General features: G+C 33.4%; 1 protein-coding gene across 2 annotated transcripts in view; it reads right to left on the reverse strand.

The window, feature by feature from the left end:
• The window catches only part of LOC128998234 (Y+L amino acid transporter 2-like), a 32,345-nt gene that overhangs the window by 11,952 nt on the left and 975 nt on the right, over positions 1–19,418 (reverse strand). The window contains exons 1-8 of one of the 2 annotated variants that reach the window (XM_054424276.1): positions 19,324–19,370; positions 18,701–18,842; positions 12,318–12,540; positions 11,615–11,730; positions 7,451–7,579; positions 5,257–5,356; positions 4,676–4,720; positions 4,221–4,344 (exon numbers count right to left, since the gene is read on the reverse strand). In XM_054424276.1, the coding sequence (XP_054280251.1) occupies positions 4,221–4,344; positions 4,676–4,720; positions 5,257–5,356; positions 7,451–7,579; positions 11,615–11,730; positions 12,318–12,540; positions 18,701–18,839 (876 nt within the window). In that variant the 5' untranslated portion in view covers positions 18,840–18,842; positions 19,324–19,370. Of the gene's footprint in view, positions 1–4,220; positions 4,345–4,675; positions 4,721–5,256; positions 5,357–7,450; positions 7,580–11,614; positions 11,731–12,317; positions 12,541–18,700; positions 18,843–19,323; positions 19,371–19,418 lie in introns of those variants that run through there. The other variant, XM_054424275.1, reaches the window with a different exon arrangement.

Consider the following 19,418-nt stretch of genomic DNA (forward strand, 5'->3'; position numbering starts at 1 on the left):
AAGATGAGGCGTGAATAGTCTGATCAGTTGTGGTTGGTTTTCTATAAATATTGTATTTGAATTTTGAATCATATTTCTCAATTGTGAGGTCCAAAAAATTGAGTTTGTTGTTATTTTCAACCTCTTGGGTAAACTTCAATTTTGGGGTTATATTGTTAAGATATTTGTTAAGGAGTTCTATTTGTCTATTGTTTCCATCAAAAACTACTATAGTGTCATCCACATATCTAGAGTAAAATAGGATCTTCTTGCTGTATGGATTTTTATCAGATAGGATGTGCTTATTTTCTATGTAGTTGAGATAAATTTCTGATATGATTCCTGATAACGGTGAGCCCATTGCTAGACCGTCAGGTTGTGAGTAAACCTTGTCATTAAAAGTGAAATAATTTTGCTCAAGGGTCAGTTTTAACAAATGCATGAGTTCGTTTTTTGCTTCAGTACTTAATGTAGAATTATTTGCGAGATTGTTGTCAATAATATCCAATGTTTCTTTGATAGGTACATTTGTATATAAGTTTACAATATCAAAGGATACCAATGTGTGATGACTTTTTACTTGCATAGTTTTTGTTTTTTCGATTAATTCTAGATTATTCTTCACACTGTGAATATGGTCAAAGGTGTAATTTTCTCTCAGAATTTTGTCAAGTTTTTTTGCCAATTTATATGATGGAGCTGACATAAAATTTACCAGGGGCCTTATCGGAATGTTCTCTTTATGTATTTTGGGCAAACCTTTTAGGTTAGGTGCTGACGGATTCATTATTTTTAGAGCTTTTATTTCATCTAGGCTTAGAAGTGTTTTGCTCTTATTAATAACTTGATTTATTACAGTACTATATTTCACAGTAGGGTCTTTTTCGATTTCTAAAATATTATTTGATAAGATAAAATTATTCACTTTCTCGATGTAGTCTTTTTTATAAAGTACTACGAGGGTGTTTCCTTTGTCTGCTTTAGTTATAAGAGCATTGTTCTCATTAAGTTTAATCCTAATACTGTTAAGAGCCTTTTGTTCACCATTTTGTTTTATAATTGTTGATGTGTTCTTTTTCTGCATAGTTTTAATTTTCTTATTTACTATGGCACGGAGGTAAGTTCTTTCATCAGAGTTAGGTATTAATTTGATGGCGGTTTCAGCAGAAATAAGTTCCTCAAAAATTCCCTTTTTATTGTTTTTTGAAAAATTGTATTTTAGGCCTTTGTTCAGAAGGTTAATTTCATCTTGTTCAAAATTTATGTCGGTTTTGTTTATGACTCTTGGATAAAATTCAAAATCAAATGTAATTATTTCTTCCCTGGGTTTTTGTGCATTCATTAGATTAGTTAGTTTTTTCTCTTGTTCTTTTTTCTTTTTGTAAGTTTTCTTACCTACACGGGTTTCTATTAAATGTAATTGTTTGTGGTATTCCAAAATATGTAATTTATTTCTTTATTATATTTATTTATTTATTTATTGTAATTTATTTAAATAAGAAAATTAAAACTATGCAGAAAAAGAACACATCAACAATTATAAAACAAAATGGTGAACAAAAGGCTCTTAACAGTATTAGGATTAAACTTAATGAGAACAATGCTCTTATAACTAAAGCAGACAAAGGAAACACCCTCGTAGTACTTTATAAAAAAGACTACATCGAGAAAGTGAATAATTTTATCTTATCAAATAATATTTTAGAAATCGAAAAAGACCCTACTGTGAAATATAGTACTGTAATAAATCAAGTTATTAATAAGAGCAAAACACTTCTAAGCCTAGATGAAATAAAAGCTCTAAAAATAATGAATCCGTCAGCACCTAACCTAAAAGGTTTGCCCAAAATACATAAAGAGAACATTCCGATAAGGCCCCTGGTAAATTTTATGTCAGCTCCATCATATAAATTGGCAAAAAAACTTGACAAAATTCTGAGAGAAAATTACACCTTTGACCATATTCACAGTGTGAAGAATAATCTAGAATTAATCGAAAAAACAAAAACTATGCAAGTAAAAAGTCATCACACATTGGTATCCTTTGATATTGTAAACTTATATACAAATGTACCTATCAAAGAAACATTGGATATTATTGACAACAATCTCGCAAATAATTCTACATTAAGTACTGAAGCAAAAAACGAACTCATGCATTTGTTAAAACTGACCCTTGAGCAAAATTATTTCACTTTTAATGACAAGGTTTACTCACAACCTGACGGTCTAGCAATGGGCTCACCGTTATCAGGAATCATATCAGAAATTTATCTCAACTACATAGAAAATAAGCACATCCTATCTGATAAAAATCCATACAGCAAGAAGATCCTATTTTACTCTAGATATGTGGATGACACTATAGTAGTTTTTGATGGAAACAATAGACAAATAGAACTCCTTAACAAATATCTTAACAATATAACCCCAAAATTGAAGTTTACCCAAGAGGTTGAAAATAACAACAAACTCAATTTTTTGGACCTCACAATTGAGAAATATGATTCAAAATTCAAATACAATATTTATAGAAAACCAACCACAACTGATCAGACTATTCACGCCTCATCTTACCACCCTTTCAGTCATAAAATAGCAGCATATAATAGCATGATCAACAGATTGCTCCGAGTTCCATTAACGCCAGATGATTTCCAGACAGAGTTAAATATAATTAAACATATTGCCAGGGCCAATGGATACGACTCCAATATGGTTAATAAAATATTGAAGAAGCAGATGGATAGTAAAATCAATAATGATACCGGTAAACAGATCACTGACGTGAAACCCAAATATGTCCCGATATAATACGGCCATAGATTACATAATCTATTGAAGAAAGAATTAAAACCTTTTAACATCATACCAGCCCCTAGAACTTCTAATAAAACTGAACAATTTTTAAAACCAAAACTTTCATCTACAGGTAAAGATAATTTGGACAGGACCGGGGTATATCAGTTAAAATGTGGTAGTTGTGAAAAATATTATATTGGCCAAACTGGGCGTTCTTTCATCAAAAGGGCTAAGGAACACAAGCCCAACCCCCGATTGGTGCAGCAAAAATCTAGCTTTGCACAACACATAATCGATGAAGAACATTCGGCTGCAAAAATTGAAGACAACATGAAAATTTTAGAATTTCAAAATAAAGGACATATTTTGGACACACTGGAGGAATACCATATTTACAGAGCCCTCCAACAGGATAAAGAATTAGTTTTAAACGATAAACTGAACTATAGCTCGCACCTTATTTTTAACAAAATATTGGAATGCCAAACCCACCGGACGAGTTCATCTACAGGGGAGGAAGCACAAAGGACGAGTCCACTATCTCGGTTATCAGTAACCTCAAGGTCACACCACCGCACACGGCGCCGTCTCCAGTCCTCCTGCCGCCGATAACCGTGACGGGCCCGTTCGATAGTTTGATCTCGTTCGTAATATGTTTTGTACCTGTTCGTGTTTAATGTATGTGTTTTTTACGTCCTGTATTGTGTTTATAAACTTTTTAACGACGTCAATTTGACCGACATGTGAGCAAGAAGTTATCCTGCTGACTTACGTGATTATGGTGCAACTCAGCATCGAAACCTGGTTGTAGAGTTTTAACGACCATTTGAGCTACTGACAAAGGTAACTTAAAACCATTTACTTAGTAATTGACGTTTAAGACTGATAAATTTGGTATTTTGTCTTCTATGTATTCCTTGTAGTTTGTAGTTCTGATTCTATCCTCTAATTTTATCAATTAGAAGCAAAGTTTCAGTGTAAATCTTGCACATGTTTTTATTTGTTTAAGCCAAAACATATCTTTATTTGTAAAATCAATATTATAAAATAGGTAATATGCTTAACAATATGATTCTGCAAGTAAAAATTGTGAAATAGGCAAGTAAAGCAGCTCACTGACATTTCCAGCGATACAAGTTCTTCTAATATATGATTGAAAATAAATATTTTTTCACCTAAAATTCATATATGTCATATGTATAAATAGGCCTAGTACCACATCAACAAAAATTGTCATTACACATAAGTGGTAAATTTTAATTAGCCTATTGTTACTTCACTCCATTGACAAGTATGAATAGAAAAATGTCGTATTGCTTCGAATCGAATTGTATCGATTTGAATCAGAAACTTTTTGAATCGAATCAACCATTTTTTGCTGCTTCGCACACCTCTAAATAAATTATACCAATTCAATTTAGCTACGACCCAATACTGACCACAGCTATTGCGTTGGAAGCTACTATCTCAGCAGGAGAGAGCACAGCGAGGTACGCTACGTTGGCCAACACGTAGATCAACGTCACCAGAGGCAGCGAGATGTATATGGCTCTCGGCAAGTTGCTATAACAAAACACATATGTTCATAGGATTACAAGGAAAGATCACATAATGTTATATGCATACTTTGGCTATCAGATCTGCTCTAAGGGAGGGGGTCACCGCTAAGGAATTTTTTCTCCCTCCCACAGGCAAAAATAAAACAAGTTTTTAAGTTACAGCCAAACTGGTTAAATTCCGATGATGAAAGCTTTTAGTTGCACTATACGGGTTAATCGTTTTATATAAAATATGTCCGAAGTTTGAATAACTCGGTTTCATGATTTAGTAGTCTATGGATATAAGATAGTCATAATTAAAAATACAAAAGTCTATAATTGTCATAGATACTTACACATAAGGATTTTTAAGCTCCTCAGTCATGAAATTCAGATAGTTCCTGCAAAAAATGACATAAATAAATGTTTGAACAACATGTTTTTTAAACTATTGAATGGGCTGATTTTCTGATTACTGGCTACCCATCTGCTCATAAAAATAAATATAACTTATATACAGTTTATGATCCCACAAAAGTTTGTTCAAAGATTGTAATAGGAATCTACATACATTAACAGGGGAAGGATACATTTTTTTAGCTCAAAAAGTAGTTTAAACTTGTGACTTATTGAGAGAGATAAAATCAGTAATAAGGGTCGTGTAAAATGCATACAGCCACATTGTAAGAATGGCATAGGAAGCTATTTTATTTTGATCCAATTCCTTGATTTTAAATTGTGTTGTAATCAGAGGGTAAATGATCTTAATATGTCTATATTTTTAACACACAAAAACTGACTCCTTGTGTTTAAATTGGTTATGTATACGAAATGCAGACAATCAAACAAATAGCAAGTAGGGCCTATACAACTTTTTGAAAAATTACGGGCAAAAATGTATCTAGAATATGTTATTTAAATTTCACATTATACAAACCAGCCAGAATAGGAGAATATCCCAGCATAAAAGGCAACTGCAACTTTTCCTCCTTCTGTGTTGGAACCCTCAAATGGCTCGGAAAACTTTTCAAATTTGTCTAAAACAAAAGATTCAAAAATTACTTTTAATGATATTTTAGTAACTGATAGAAAGAGTGAGATTTCTTAACGATGTTTAAACTGTTGTATTCATGATTTCAATGAGTGACAAAGGTCAATCGGTGTGATCAAAAAGATGACAAAATGTTTCAATTTTATGTGGTTTTTCTCCAACAATTCCTATACATTGTTAACTTGGTTTTCCTTTAAAATCCACATTACAAATGATGTATTCAACAGTTAAACCACATCTCGTTTGATTTATATGGTTTAGCTGTAGAAATGTTTGTACGTTAATTGTGAACAACCACTAACCATGGACGAGAAACGGTTGTAATAGGCTTACCACGTTTGAGGAACAATAATTTTAAATATTCATGTTTCTGGTCCCTGGACTACTTTTTTTATGACAAACTGATCTAACAGAATAACCATTGGCTATTTGACAGAGGTAGAAAAAAACTTGTTTTCATCATAATTGTTCTGTTTTAGATTAATTGGTATTTTAACTGTGGCTGACATTCCATAAACAAACACTATTTCCGAAGGTCACGTTTCCACTAAATAAGTAGTGGAATTTTCATTAAAGCTCAAAAATGAATTATTTGGTCATCAAGTAACAACCTATGTCAATTACAAGGCCATACATAAACACATTTTAGATTAATATCTCCTCAACCTTGAGATAGTGTAATAGACAACACATGTTAGCAAATGAGTAATATTGATTACATCATGAGCTGATAACATGCTGTAATGCTGTAATACTGACTTTCACTGATAAGGCTAGTTTATATATTTTTAAAAAGGAAACTCTTGTTTACTTCTTGCACCTTACGTTGTTTGGATGGATTTTATAATGTGAAATTACTAGATGGAGAACACAGGTGTATTATGGTCTTGTTTAGGTTCAGAACTATAAATACCCATGCCGCAGCTAACCTGCAGATAAAGCCCATTCCCACTTTCCTGATTGTACTTTTTTTACCAAGATTTTTTCTTAAACATGTAGGGAAAAATTATTCAATTAGCAAGAGGTTAAATGGGCACTTAGGTTTGCTGACACAGGGGAGGTAATCATCTGTTTTTGTGATACATTATAGCAGAGTATAAATTATGTATTTGCCAATTTTTAACAGAATATGACCATGAACAAACAAACTACAACAGTTTACTTATCCTTCATAAGGAACAAAACATGAAACTTTTAACTTTTCAGTATTTTTTATTTTTTCTGTAACCATTACACATCCAATAATGTTTCAATATGTTTCATTTATTGCTTTTTAAACTCTGCAAAATCATTTAGAAACTGCAAATATTTAAGGTTTTGAGGGTAAAAATTGGGAAAACCACTTTTCGCCCCCATAAAACACATTGGGTTATGTGTTTGTATAAAAATTCATTAAAATCATATCTTTTTACTTGAGTTTTCATGCTAACAGACACCCATAAATGGATTTTAAAGAATGCTGTTTTTGGCCTCTGGCGACATTAAAACGAAAAAGTAAATCAGGCTCGTTTTAGGTCTTACCTGAGACGCACGATAATAGTTTATTCCCTGCATAGGAAATTCACTAAAACCACCTGTCCTTTTCTACATATTGATCGTACGGTGGATTTAGACATTCCTTATTGAATGGACAAATTGGATTCACAAAACTCATGCCACAAATGAAGAAGTAGGCCTATTGATATTTAGAAGCCTATATCTTTTAGTCTAGTTGGAGGTTGGGACGTTATTATTCACCATTATAACATGAATATGGGATCAATTTATCAGCATCATTCAACATTAAGTGGTTGATTTTTATTTTTGTTCAATAAATATCGACACAAAACCATATTGTCATACAGGCATTGTCAAACAGACGTTGTTGTAGTAGTAGTAGATGTATACTTGTTGGATTTTAGGATATTATTCTATTGTATCATCAAATGTTGCTCAATCCTTGCCAATCTTCTCGTAAATGAAACTTTTCTAAATTTTTTTGTTATGAGGTTTGGTTTTGACACATGGCTAATGTATAAAATAAATTTGTTTACATGAGGATTGAATTCTAAAAGTGACAAGATTTGTATCAAAGACTTACCAACAAATATCATGTGGAAAACCCCAGTCAGGATTATAATACTCAAAGCGATGATCTTCCCAAACATAAATGTGTTTTGGATCTTTGTGGTTCCTTTGACATCATAGCAATTCAGAAAAGTGAAAAAACCTGGAAAAAAAGGGATGAAGCAGGTCAAAATGTATTCACGGATATTGGTTATTATCTAAACATACAATGGCTATCCGGGTATTCCCCTCACTAAATCAGCTGATTTCACTGTTGATGTTTCTAACACTAACATCCGGTAAGCAAATAACATAACCTAAATGATAATTTATATACAACTAAAAAGTTAATCTGTGTATTTTGATAAGTTAATTGGTAGGAAAAATCTTGTGTGTATAATGAGCACAGTCATTGCTGCTCTTGAAATGTAGCGGCAATGACGTACTTTGCGCTCTTAATAGCAATTGTCTACAACAGCAATGCAACAATGGACGGGTTATAATCCCCAACAACGAATCAGAATGTTTTTATATTTAGTACACAACCACCTGTTGAGATTAGCACCCTCATACTTATTTGGCATACATTAAAATGCCAATGTTTTAAACTCTAACCATATAAAAGCATTGGTGAATTTCCCAACTAGAATTTGCAAAACAAAGAAGAGTGCAATTGATAATGTTTTTACTAATATAGCCAAGAGCAAAATAAAAGTTTCAGGAATAATTACTGAATTGTCTGACCATGACGCTCAGCTGTGTGTAATTACTGATAACAGTATAGTAATTTCAAAAACCCCAAAAATAATTGTAACATACTGTAGGAAATTTACTGATGATAGCATTGCTCAGTTTTGTAAACTCTTAAAAAGTGAAAACTGGATCAATGTGTTTAATGCACCTGTTAATAATAAGTTTGACATTTTCTTTGATATAATTAAGTATGATTTTGATGTTTGTTTTCCTAAGCTTAAAAGTAGATTAACCAGAGGAAATAGTAATTGGATTACAGATGATATTATAAATAAAAGAATAGATGTTTTAGATTTGAGTAATACTGCTAGGAATGTTAAAGATAAATCATTTCAAAATATTCTGATCAAAAAAAGAAAGAACTAAAAAAAGAAGTCATTGAAACTAAATGTAATTATTATCATAACTTATTGGAAAAATCACAGAATGTCAGTAAAACTACATGGGATATTGTAAATAGGGAAGTTGGAGCAAATCATAAATCAAGCCATGTTGAAAGTTTAAGCTTACCATATATTAAAGCCAATAAATGCACTGACGTTAAAGATGTCTGTCATCTCTTCAATGATTACTATACAATGATGGTTGAAAATGACATATTGCCCAAACTAATATCTTCTACTGGTTCAAAAAATATTATTTCACCCTCCAAAAAATTGATATCAAAATTTAGTCTTTCACCAATTACTTATGAAGAGCTGGACAAAATTATAACTTCTTTTGATAGTAAATTTTCTACTGGCTGGGATGAAATACCAATGCCAATAATTAAACAGGCTCGTCTGTATATATTATTACCATTACTACATGTTATAAACTCCTCTTTCATCTCCGGAATTTTCCCCGAAAAACTAAAAAAATCTAAAATTAAAACTTGTTATAAGAATGGTAGCCCAGAAGAAATGTGTAATTACAGACCTATCTCATTGTTATGCTCATTTTCCAAAATTTTTGAGCGAGTTGTGCATATACAACTTTCAAAATACTTAGAGGAAAATAATTTATTAGATAAGGAACAATATGGTTTTAGAGAAGGAAGGTCTGTGATTGACGCAGGAGTTGATTTCTGCGAATCTATAATTAATTCAATTGATTCAAAGGAAAAAGTAGTTGGAATATTCTTGGACTTAACAAAAGCCTTTGATAGTGTCTCACATGATTTACTTCTTGAAAAACTTAAATATAATGGTGTAAAAGGGAGAGCTTGGCGTTGGTTTGAATCTTATCTTACAGGCAGGCAGCAGTATGTCACAATTGATCACATAAATAGCCATAACCAATTAATTACTTACACTTCTTCAACAAAAATTGTTAAGTATGGTGTCCCTCAAGGATCAATTTTGGGGCCCCTATTATTCTCAATTTACTTGACTGACTTACCCTCATTGATAGAATCTCCCAATCGTGTTTGTTTATTTGCTGATGACATCAATATAAAAATATCCGGAAATTCAAATTCTAATGTGGAAGTCTCTTCTTTTGTTGAGCTTACCAAATGTAACCAATATTTAAATGAAATCAATTTATTACCGAATCCAATAAAAACTAATTATATAAATTTTTCTTCAACAAGCAAAAATACACCTGATTTTAATATTTTTATGGATACAACTTTACTAAATGAAGTTAAAACAATAAAATTTCTGGGATTGCATATAGATGATAAATTCAACTGGGACAGTCATGTTGAAAATGTTTGTAATAAAGTCAACTCAGACATACATGCATTAAGACAGATGTCAAAATTTAGTAGTTTAAAAACCTTAAAAATAGTATATCATTCCCTGATTGAATCACACATTTCTTTTGGGTTGTGTCTTTATGGGGGCACATCAAATTTTAACCTAAACAGCATTCTGGAACTTCAGAAAAAAGCAATTCGCATCATGCTAAAACTAAAATCAAAAGAATCCGCAAAAGAGCACTTTAAAGAAATAGGAATTATGACTGTTTTTAGCTTATACATTTATCAAATAGTCCTTTATATTAAATCAAACCATGAAAGATTGCCAAAATTGAACTCTTTTCATATGTATTCAACCAGAAAAGGTAATGAATTGGCATTCAACAGACACAATTTATCGGTTTACGAAAAAATCCCATCTTATAGTGGTGTTAAATATTTCAATAGCTTGCCTGACAATTTAAAAAATATAACTATTTTAATTCAATTAAAAAATGTTTGAAATTATTTCTCACCAACAGACCCTTGTATAAATTAGAAGATTTTTTCCAACTTCCTGAAATTAGATTTTTTTGATAGTAACAATATTCTCTGTAAGTAGTCTTAAGTTTAATATTGTGTTTTTATAACTGACTCCATTCTGTACAAAATGTGCAATATGAATAAAGTTATTTTGATTGATTGATTGATTGAAAATGTTAAAATATGCACCCCAATTAAAAGTCCTGCCTAGTTGTCAAGTTTGGGAGGGGATATGGTTTTTGTTTGAAACATGTAATTGAAATTTATTTATAATGGTTTAAATACCTACATTCAGTAATCCAAAATGTTGCATCCATCTTCAGGCCGTACAAGGCGTTGTTATTCACCTCCGTATATGAAGGTCGTCATTTAAATAAGTACATAGAACACGAACACACACAAAAACGCACATTGAAAGACAAACATTTAACATTAAAAATACCGAGTACTCGGAGACACGAGACAGGTGACGCGACCGGGTGGAAGTTGTAGCTCGAACTGGTTTACTTCCACCCGGTCGCGTCACCTGTCTCGTGTCTCCGAGTACTCGGTATTTTTAATGTTAAATGTTCGTCTTTCAATGTGCGTTTTTGTGTGTGTTTGTGTTCTATGTACTTATTTATTAAATTACGACCTTCATATACGGAGGTGAATAACGACGCCTTGTACGGCCTGAAGATGATTCCCTGTGAATCGAAACTATAGTTGCCACAAGCAACATTTTAGATTACTGAATGCAGGTATTTAAACCATTACAAATATTTAAACCTAATCCGGAGGCTAACAACTCTTGAAAATGAAATTTATTGCCAGATTTGTGATGTGCAGCATGGAAATAATGCTGAGTGGGGCAGTAACATTTTTTAAACTGCCGTAGCAAAGTTTACGATGAAGATCGCAGAGGTAGGCCTAGTCTTGTGTTTGATTAATGGTAAAAATCTGCAAGCTTTATGTACTTTTGGGTCCAAAATAGAACTAGAAATATACAAATTCCTTTGCTCTGTTTGAATCAATCCAAGGCATTGCAAAGTATGTTAGACTAAATGTAAAATATTTCCCCCAACTACGAACTTTAAAATATAAATCACCTTCAAAATAAATTATAGACAACCACGAATATACAATTAAATGGACATTTGTAACTAGGCCTACCATTCTATAGGCCTCTTATTCATTTTATTTAAATAAGTCTAAACCAACCAAAATCCTTTTAATCAATCAGTTTAAACATTTACTTACAAATAACAACAGCTGCTATGCATCTGACAGATAGGTCTGGTAGATCACACTCCGGGAAGAACGGCTGGATCACATACTTTGCAAAGGTTAGACCCATAATGGCATTAGTGGTTGGACTGGAAACCGAATCATCAGTTATAAATCATTGAATGACACGATAGGCTTTTAACATATAAGTTAATGGTATTCTGCTTCAAAATTATTTTGAAAAAACTACATCAAGAGTCCTTAGAGGCTAGCGGCCACCATGGATAATTTCAAAATGCTGTTGAAGAGTTATTAATCATCCAAAAATATTTTTTAACAATATTTTTTCACCAAAGTGTTTATAATTTGAATGAGTAGTATACAGTGGGATTAGATATTTTCTTGGTTTTGAATTGTTCTCCAAGGGAGTCCATGGATCTAACAGCCATCTTGGATTTGCCCACCATAAGAGCAATGTTAATTTCGTTAATTTCAAACAGCAGCTTAAGAGTTATTTAACATCTCAAAATATTTTTTCAATCACCAGAATGATTTTTATATAAATATATAGTAAAATGTGGGATTAGAAATTTTCTTTGTAGTTTTTTAATAGTTTTATGAGTTTTTTTCAAAGATTTTATTTTTCTCAACATTTCACTATTTATTATTTTTGACCAAACATCAGAGATTTGAAAAATAATTTTCAATCGGAATCCAAATTGTAACTTCAACTCACACAAAGATGAGCATGGCGTCCCACAGGTACAGAAAGGCAGGCAGAGGCCCGAAGGCTTCATAGATGTAAGCGTAGTCTCCGCCAGACTTGGGTATGGAAGTGCCGAGCTCAGCGTAACATAACGCTCCGACCATGGACAACAAGCCACACATCGCCCAGACAACCAGGGACAGTCCGACAGACTCAACTTCCTGAATAACTCCCTTGGGTGAAATGAAGATACCTGCACATTTACAATTTAAATATAATAGAATTGTTATGCTATTATTATTTGCAATACAAAATCTATTTATTTTCCTCATCGAAGACAACTTCTTCCTTAACTTCTGGATCTACAGCTGAAGATATTGTCTGACACAAGTCACAGGATTATCACATAGCAAATTTTTATTGGTTATCTTTAGGATTTGAACTGGACCAAGACAGGAGTTTCACACAGCTGAATATCAACCTCTTTCAATCTTGTAATGGAATTTAATAGGTTTGCATCCACTAGTTAAAATTACGAGTAACTCGGAATCCTCTACATATGAAAGCCTTTAAAGTATATTTTATCGGGAATGAAGGTGAAAAATCTATAAGTTTCAAATAAAATGTGTTTTATGTTATAGGCCTAATTAACATCACTTACATCTAGAATCGGCCAATAGTGAGTTTTTACATTATAATTCCAGCTATGGGTTATATACGAGTATGTTAACATACGGGTATGTTAAACCGGGAATAATAACACCAGGAAATTAGTCAAAAAACCATAAATACACTGTCACTGAAAGTCGGATCATTAACTCTAAGTCTATGGTTAGGCCTACCTACTTGTATGGAAGCGAATTCTGACAAAATTGTGTTCTGACTAATTCTAATGATTTAGTTCGGCATGAAGTTGTCCAAACAAACAAACACCTGTTATCCAATGAGTGTTTTGTTTATAGTGGCAGCAACTTCGACTTTAGAACTGACACAACGTCGTCCGAACCATTTATGCGTTCAAACAAGTTTGATTTTTGTATGCAGCCTGCGACTTAGTGCGTTGAATGTTGAGTTTTTAGCTTATCTCACCATGGTTAAAAGTAAATTAATCAGTCTTGTGTAAGAGAACAGGTGTTTGTAAGATATTAGAGACAAAAATTAACTACAGAGGTATTGATCGGAAAAAGGAGAAGGTTGCAGCTTAACTTAAATATTCAAAAAACCTTTACGGTTGGTTTAACAAAACTTTAAATAACATTTCAAACTCTTCTTTCTTGTCTTAACTAACAAATATCTGGTTAAAATGCTTTGTTTTCCACCTATTCAACAACAACAAGTTTGATAACGGACTCTCAAGAATGTAAACTTAAACTATCATCCATTTTGCTGGGCGGCTTTCCCACATAAGCTATTGACAATCAGGAGATCAGGAAATGAACACAGCATAACCACCTTGTTCTGAAGAGCGTTTAGGACATAATCGTCAGAACAAAATTTTGCCAGAATTTGCAACCATAGTAACCGTAGCCTAATACTAAAGCCTAATCTAAACCTAAACTGCACTGGGGATATTGACCATTGACTTCTGGATACTTAAGTACTTATCCCGAAGATTCGTTGGTTTAAAAATTTTTTTTTAAACACACAGCAAAGCATACATGATAGCTACGGAGCTGCAATTTAAGTCATTCTGTTCGCAAACTATGCCAGTAAGCGGTTTCGTTGAGGCCCACAAGCAAACTCCAGATTCATACGCAATACTGGCCCTTACTTAAAAACCCGCCCTCTTATATTAATAAGGACCAGATGTTACCAATTTTGTATAAAAATGAACGAAGTTGAATGAGCCAGTCACAGATCACTGTGATAGTGTCCAAAACTCTATTTTCTACCTTGTTATTTGTTACCTACTGAGATAAAAAAGTCCTATCAGTTTACTTTGTAAAAAAGTATGAATTTTCAACAGAAATCGGTGATTTAGATCAGTTCAATCTGTCGCTGGCTTGATTAAACTACACACATTCTGATAAAGAAACTGGAGACAACATGAACAAGGAGATAGAACATCCAGTTCTATTATAGGAAAAGGTGCAACTTGAAATACCTATTAGGCCTTCCTATCCTTAGAAGTAAAATATTAAAAGTAAGCCAAGTGACTGATTAGAATTTTTTTGGAGAAAGGGATAGATTTTTCACTCCCATTTTTTATTCCTAATAGGCATTCTTATCCTTTACTACTCTGAAAAAGATCCTCGCCAATTCGAACCTCGACTCAATTAGAAATGTTTGTCTGTTCCCCTAAGAAAAGCTCTAAAATTCGAAAAATAGTATACCAATAATTCAAAGTGATTTTTACGCTTAACACAGCCTCTACAATTTGAATTTGCACATACTCGAGCCTCTACAATTCAAATTTTGTTGCTGTAATTCAAACTGTTACCTCCAAAGTAAACCTCTACAATTTAAACTGTGTTACCGTAAGCAGGCCCACTTTTATAAACGGGCAGACTAGGCATATACCCAGGGGCGCCCTGAACCACAGCCCGCACTAGGAAAAATAGGGTTTTATCAGCCGCGATTTCAAAAATAAAATAGGTGATTTCAACTTGTAGTTAAGTGATTTTCCCTTATTGCAAAAGTAAATAAATACAACAAAATTGAAAATACTCGACCTTCAGATTATACCTCGTGTAGGCAGGCAGCAGAGTGAACCGGGCGCACTCACTATACTATCAGAGGCAGGGAGGCCTGCATGGTGGAAGGAAAATACATGCTGATGTCACTCAGTTTACAAACACCCTTTTACTATTGAGAAAAATTATAAAAACAATAACAATCAAATCAAAACAAATATATAGGTACTTATATGGCAATACATCAGCTGGTTTTTGTTTGCAATTTGGGTGACGTCAGCAAATTACGGGAATAGCATGTAGGCCAGCTGTAGTCTACAGGCCTACCGTTCACGTGCCCCTCCTCCCCATCCCAGTCTCACCCCCATCCCCACAAGTCACAACTACCAACTACCGCGCGGCGCCAGAACAGTACAGTAGGTACTGAGTACTCCTCCCTTAGTATTCAGTATGTTGTGTTCGTGTTGTGCCTGCTGCACAGTCGTCAAATCAGTCACAACACAACCTAAACTCCAACTGTGACAGTGACTAGTCAGTGTTGACACTCACACTGCAGTTAGTGAACCAGTAATAAATAAATAGAGAAGTGTTGATACAAGTAAGTAGGCCTATAAACAGTGAAAAATGCATTAAAAAACTAGTGGAGCCGAGAGCCGCAAGCGGTTGGCTCAAAGAAAACAAACTCAAGAAGCAGTTTTAAAGAACGTGAAATGTATTAACCAGTATTTCCAGTGATACGGAATTGAAAACTCCCTCCCGAAAAAAAAAAACTGGTAAAAAAAACACGCTAATGTATAAATATAAATATGAATAGGCCTATAGTAGAACCATGGAAAAACATACTCCTTAGTAGAATCTCGTTCAATACGTGTGTAATGCAATGATCTGCACACTGTACTGTACTGAACAGTAATCAAATCACTGCGTAGTGCATTAAGCTATTGGCGCAGGGCAAGAGTCATACGCATAGCAACTACTGTCAAGTTCATTGCACTCACCCCAACCCACAACCCACCTGCAGTGAATTTCGGCGAACTGATGAGTCAACCCCCCTTCTCTCTACCCCTCCCTACACTGCTGTGGTCAAAACCTTTATAGTTATATATACATATATATATAAGGGGGGGGCGCTGCTTTTGGGTTTGCCCAGGGCGCCACTGGCCCTTAACGCGGCCCTGACCGTAAGCCTCTGTAATTCAAATTCAGGACAAAAAATATGCCTGTTGAAACATGATCTGACGCTCTTATTGATGTCCCCATGATGCGTTCATTAGTCTCTGGGTAATTATTCCGTATAGGTGCCTCCAAACGAATTTTTAATTTTGATATCTTACTTTATAGTTTTTTACCTCCTGAATCCAAATATACCATTATTTTTCACAGCTGATGAATATTTCTCAAGATATCGCCGTAATAATATACAACATTACAATAAAAAAGGTAGGATGGATGACATTTACAAGTGGAATGAACTATGGGTTAAGTAAAAAAAACAGCTGATTGTTTTCAATCATTGTCAAGCAAATGGAAGTGACAACTTTAATTAGCTAACTCTGATTCTGCAATATGAAAATCACCTGATTAAGTTACACTTTTCACTTTCTAAGACCAATAAGTTAATAATGTACCTATTATTGTTACCAGTATTTTATCCTTATTAATGATTTATTGATTTATATTTCGCCGTTTCGAAATTACATAATAATAATGGTGCTATTCTAACATAACCAAACCTCTAGAATGTGTAAGCAAACTCCTTTTGATGTCAGAAAAGGCATGTCAGGGTGATAGGTCGTGCTTTATGTGAATTGGTGACTGCATTAAGTCCTTTGAAGGTATTTCATATTTTGAGTTGTTTTTGTCTCTGGATCACAGAACAAACTATAAAAGGTATAAAATTACCTGAGTACTGCCAGAATGATCCTGTTGGTCCTTACGGATTACGCGTTTCGAGGAGCTTAAGTCCTCATCATCAGATCTTGTACAAGAAACACATCTATCACTTCGAAAAGGTCGTCAAAAGTTTAAATATACAACACGGACACATAATAAATAAACACATTTTACAATTACGGGTAGGCCTACCGACAAAAACTTGCAATGTCCGACCGCACAGTTGTAGGTTAAAGTCATGACTGCGATACGGAAGGTGGGCGAGCGGTGGACTTTGTACTTCTCGGCTCTTTGTTCATCAGCTGTTCTTGGTTTGATATTAAAGTATCATACAGAGCGTTGGACTGGAAACTGATTTTGTCGTTTAATAATGTGTTAGGTTGGGTTTTGGTAGTTTTATAAATTTCGAACTCTTCTAAAGCGTCCATAACATTGCCTTTATTGCAAAAATGTAGAGGGGTTAAATTCGTGTTGAAATCACTGTAGTTATGGTTTTCATTTACAAGATGAGCTGCAAAATTGGATTTGAGATGATTGCTTGCTTTAGGCAAATGTTCTTTAAATCTAGTTTGAAATGTCCTGCCTGTTTGCCCAATGTAAATTTTGTTACAATCGTCGCATGATAACTTGTAGATACCAGTTCTGTCGGCTGTATTATTTACTCCATTTTTATCAGCACTGCTGAGTAGTTTTTGTAGTTTTTGTAGCAAGTTTTTGTCGGTAGGCCTACCCGTAATTGTAAAATGTGTTTATTTATTATGTGTCCGTGTTGTATATTTAAACTTTTGACGACCTTTTCGAAGTGATAGATGTGTTTCTTGTACAAGATCTGATGATGAGGACTTAAGCTCCTCGAAACGCGTAATCCGTAAGGACCAACAGGATCATTCTGGCAGTACTCAGGTAATTTTATATATCCTTTGAAGGTAGGTTAGATTAGGTAAGTTAAAGTTTAGGTTATAATGTATCGAGTTGTTAGTTTATGTCGCCTGCAGACTGTTTTTGTAAAATTAAAATCCTGAGAAAAACACTTCAAATTACTTTTTCAAAAATGCTTGCATTTTTGAAATAGTAATTTGAAGTGTTTTTTCTGGATTTTAATTTTACAAAAACAGTCTGCAGGCAACATAAACTAACAATTTGATACATTATAACCTAAACTTTACCTTCTTAATCTAACCTAACATCAAAACACTTAATGCAGTCACCAATTCACATACAGCACGACCTACCACCCTGACATGCCTAAATAAGAACTACATGAAATTAGTCCACCAGTCCATCTATATCTCCATAATGTGACGAAATTCCTATTATAGAGAACATTACAACAAGTTATTTGACTACAGAATCACTTGAAATGTTATCCATCCTATCTTGTTTATTCTAAAGTTTTTACGGCGATATCTTGAGAAATATTCATCAGCGGTGAAAAATAATGGTATATTTGGATTGAGGAGGTAAAAAACTATAAAGTAAGATATCAAGATTAAAAATTCGTTTGGAGGCACCTATACGGAATAAATACCAGTCTCTGTTCTCTCAAACTTTCTACACTTAAAACTGGGACCTCCATGATTAAAATTGTATCCATTCTATCTAACCTCTATAAATCAAACTCTCTATGTTTCAAACTTCCCATGGTTCAAAATATATTTTGTGACCTCTGAAACTCAAATTAGCGAGGTTCTACCGTATTAGGACAAAATACTAGTATTATGTTTTGTGACTTGTTAAAGTATATTTCCCCTAGACTCTAACTTTTTTTAGATAAGCTAACTGAACTCCCTTTCTCCAAAGTACCCCAGTTAACTAAGAAGTTTTAAGAGTTTTAACTTATATATTTTTATTTGAATGTTATGTTTGAGAATTATTGAATGAACTTACCTGAACCAAAAATGATGCCCAAAATGATGGCCACCCCCTCCAACAGACCAAGCTGTTTTTTCATCTGTACAACTTCGGGCTTCTTGTCATCGGACTGCAAGAATGGCCCAGAAGACTCTGTAGGAGATGTTACTTCCATTTCCTATCAGATAAAAAATATGAAATTAAAAAAATGGAACAATGTTATAAATTTAAGTTTTTGAAAGTTGGGGTAGGCTGTAATGTGTATTAGCTAGATATTTAAATTAATAATAAGGTATATGCATAGTAACCTAGCCACGGGACAGTATGGAAACTTATGGTACACAGATCATACAAAATCAAGAATATAGCCTACAGTGTGTAAATACTGAATGTTTTTCACAAGCCTGTAGTTGTTAGCCATGTAACAAACTTTCAAATCATTTAAAAACAGATCATAAGTTTCAGTATGATGTTTTTACACAACAAGAATAAGATGTGGAAGTTATATGTCTCGAGTTTTTAATACAGTGTGTTACTCTTTTAGGATGCAGATAAACTTAACATATTTGTGATAGTGAGGTATTGTTACAGCAATAATGGTGCATTTAGATAAGGTAAAACACTTTAAAGAACTTTATGTTTCTACTAAGAATCCTTACATTTGTTGCAGCTGTTCCTTACTTGAGCAGATAATAATATTTAAGCGTGATAAAAGACTAGCCTCACTCTTCAAGGTAATATCACTTATGCCCAT

Source organism: Macrosteles quadrilineatus, unplaced genomic scaffold, assembly GCF_028750875.1.
Source record: "Macrosteles quadrilineatus isolate MER2022 unplaced genomic scaffold, UCM_ALF_1.0 Scaffold_7__1_contigs__length_78375512, whole genome shotgun sequence".
Classification (NCBI taxonomy): domain Eukaryota; kingdom Metazoa; phylum Arthropoda; class Insecta; order Hemiptera; family Cicadellidae; genus Macrosteles; species Macrosteles quadrilineatus.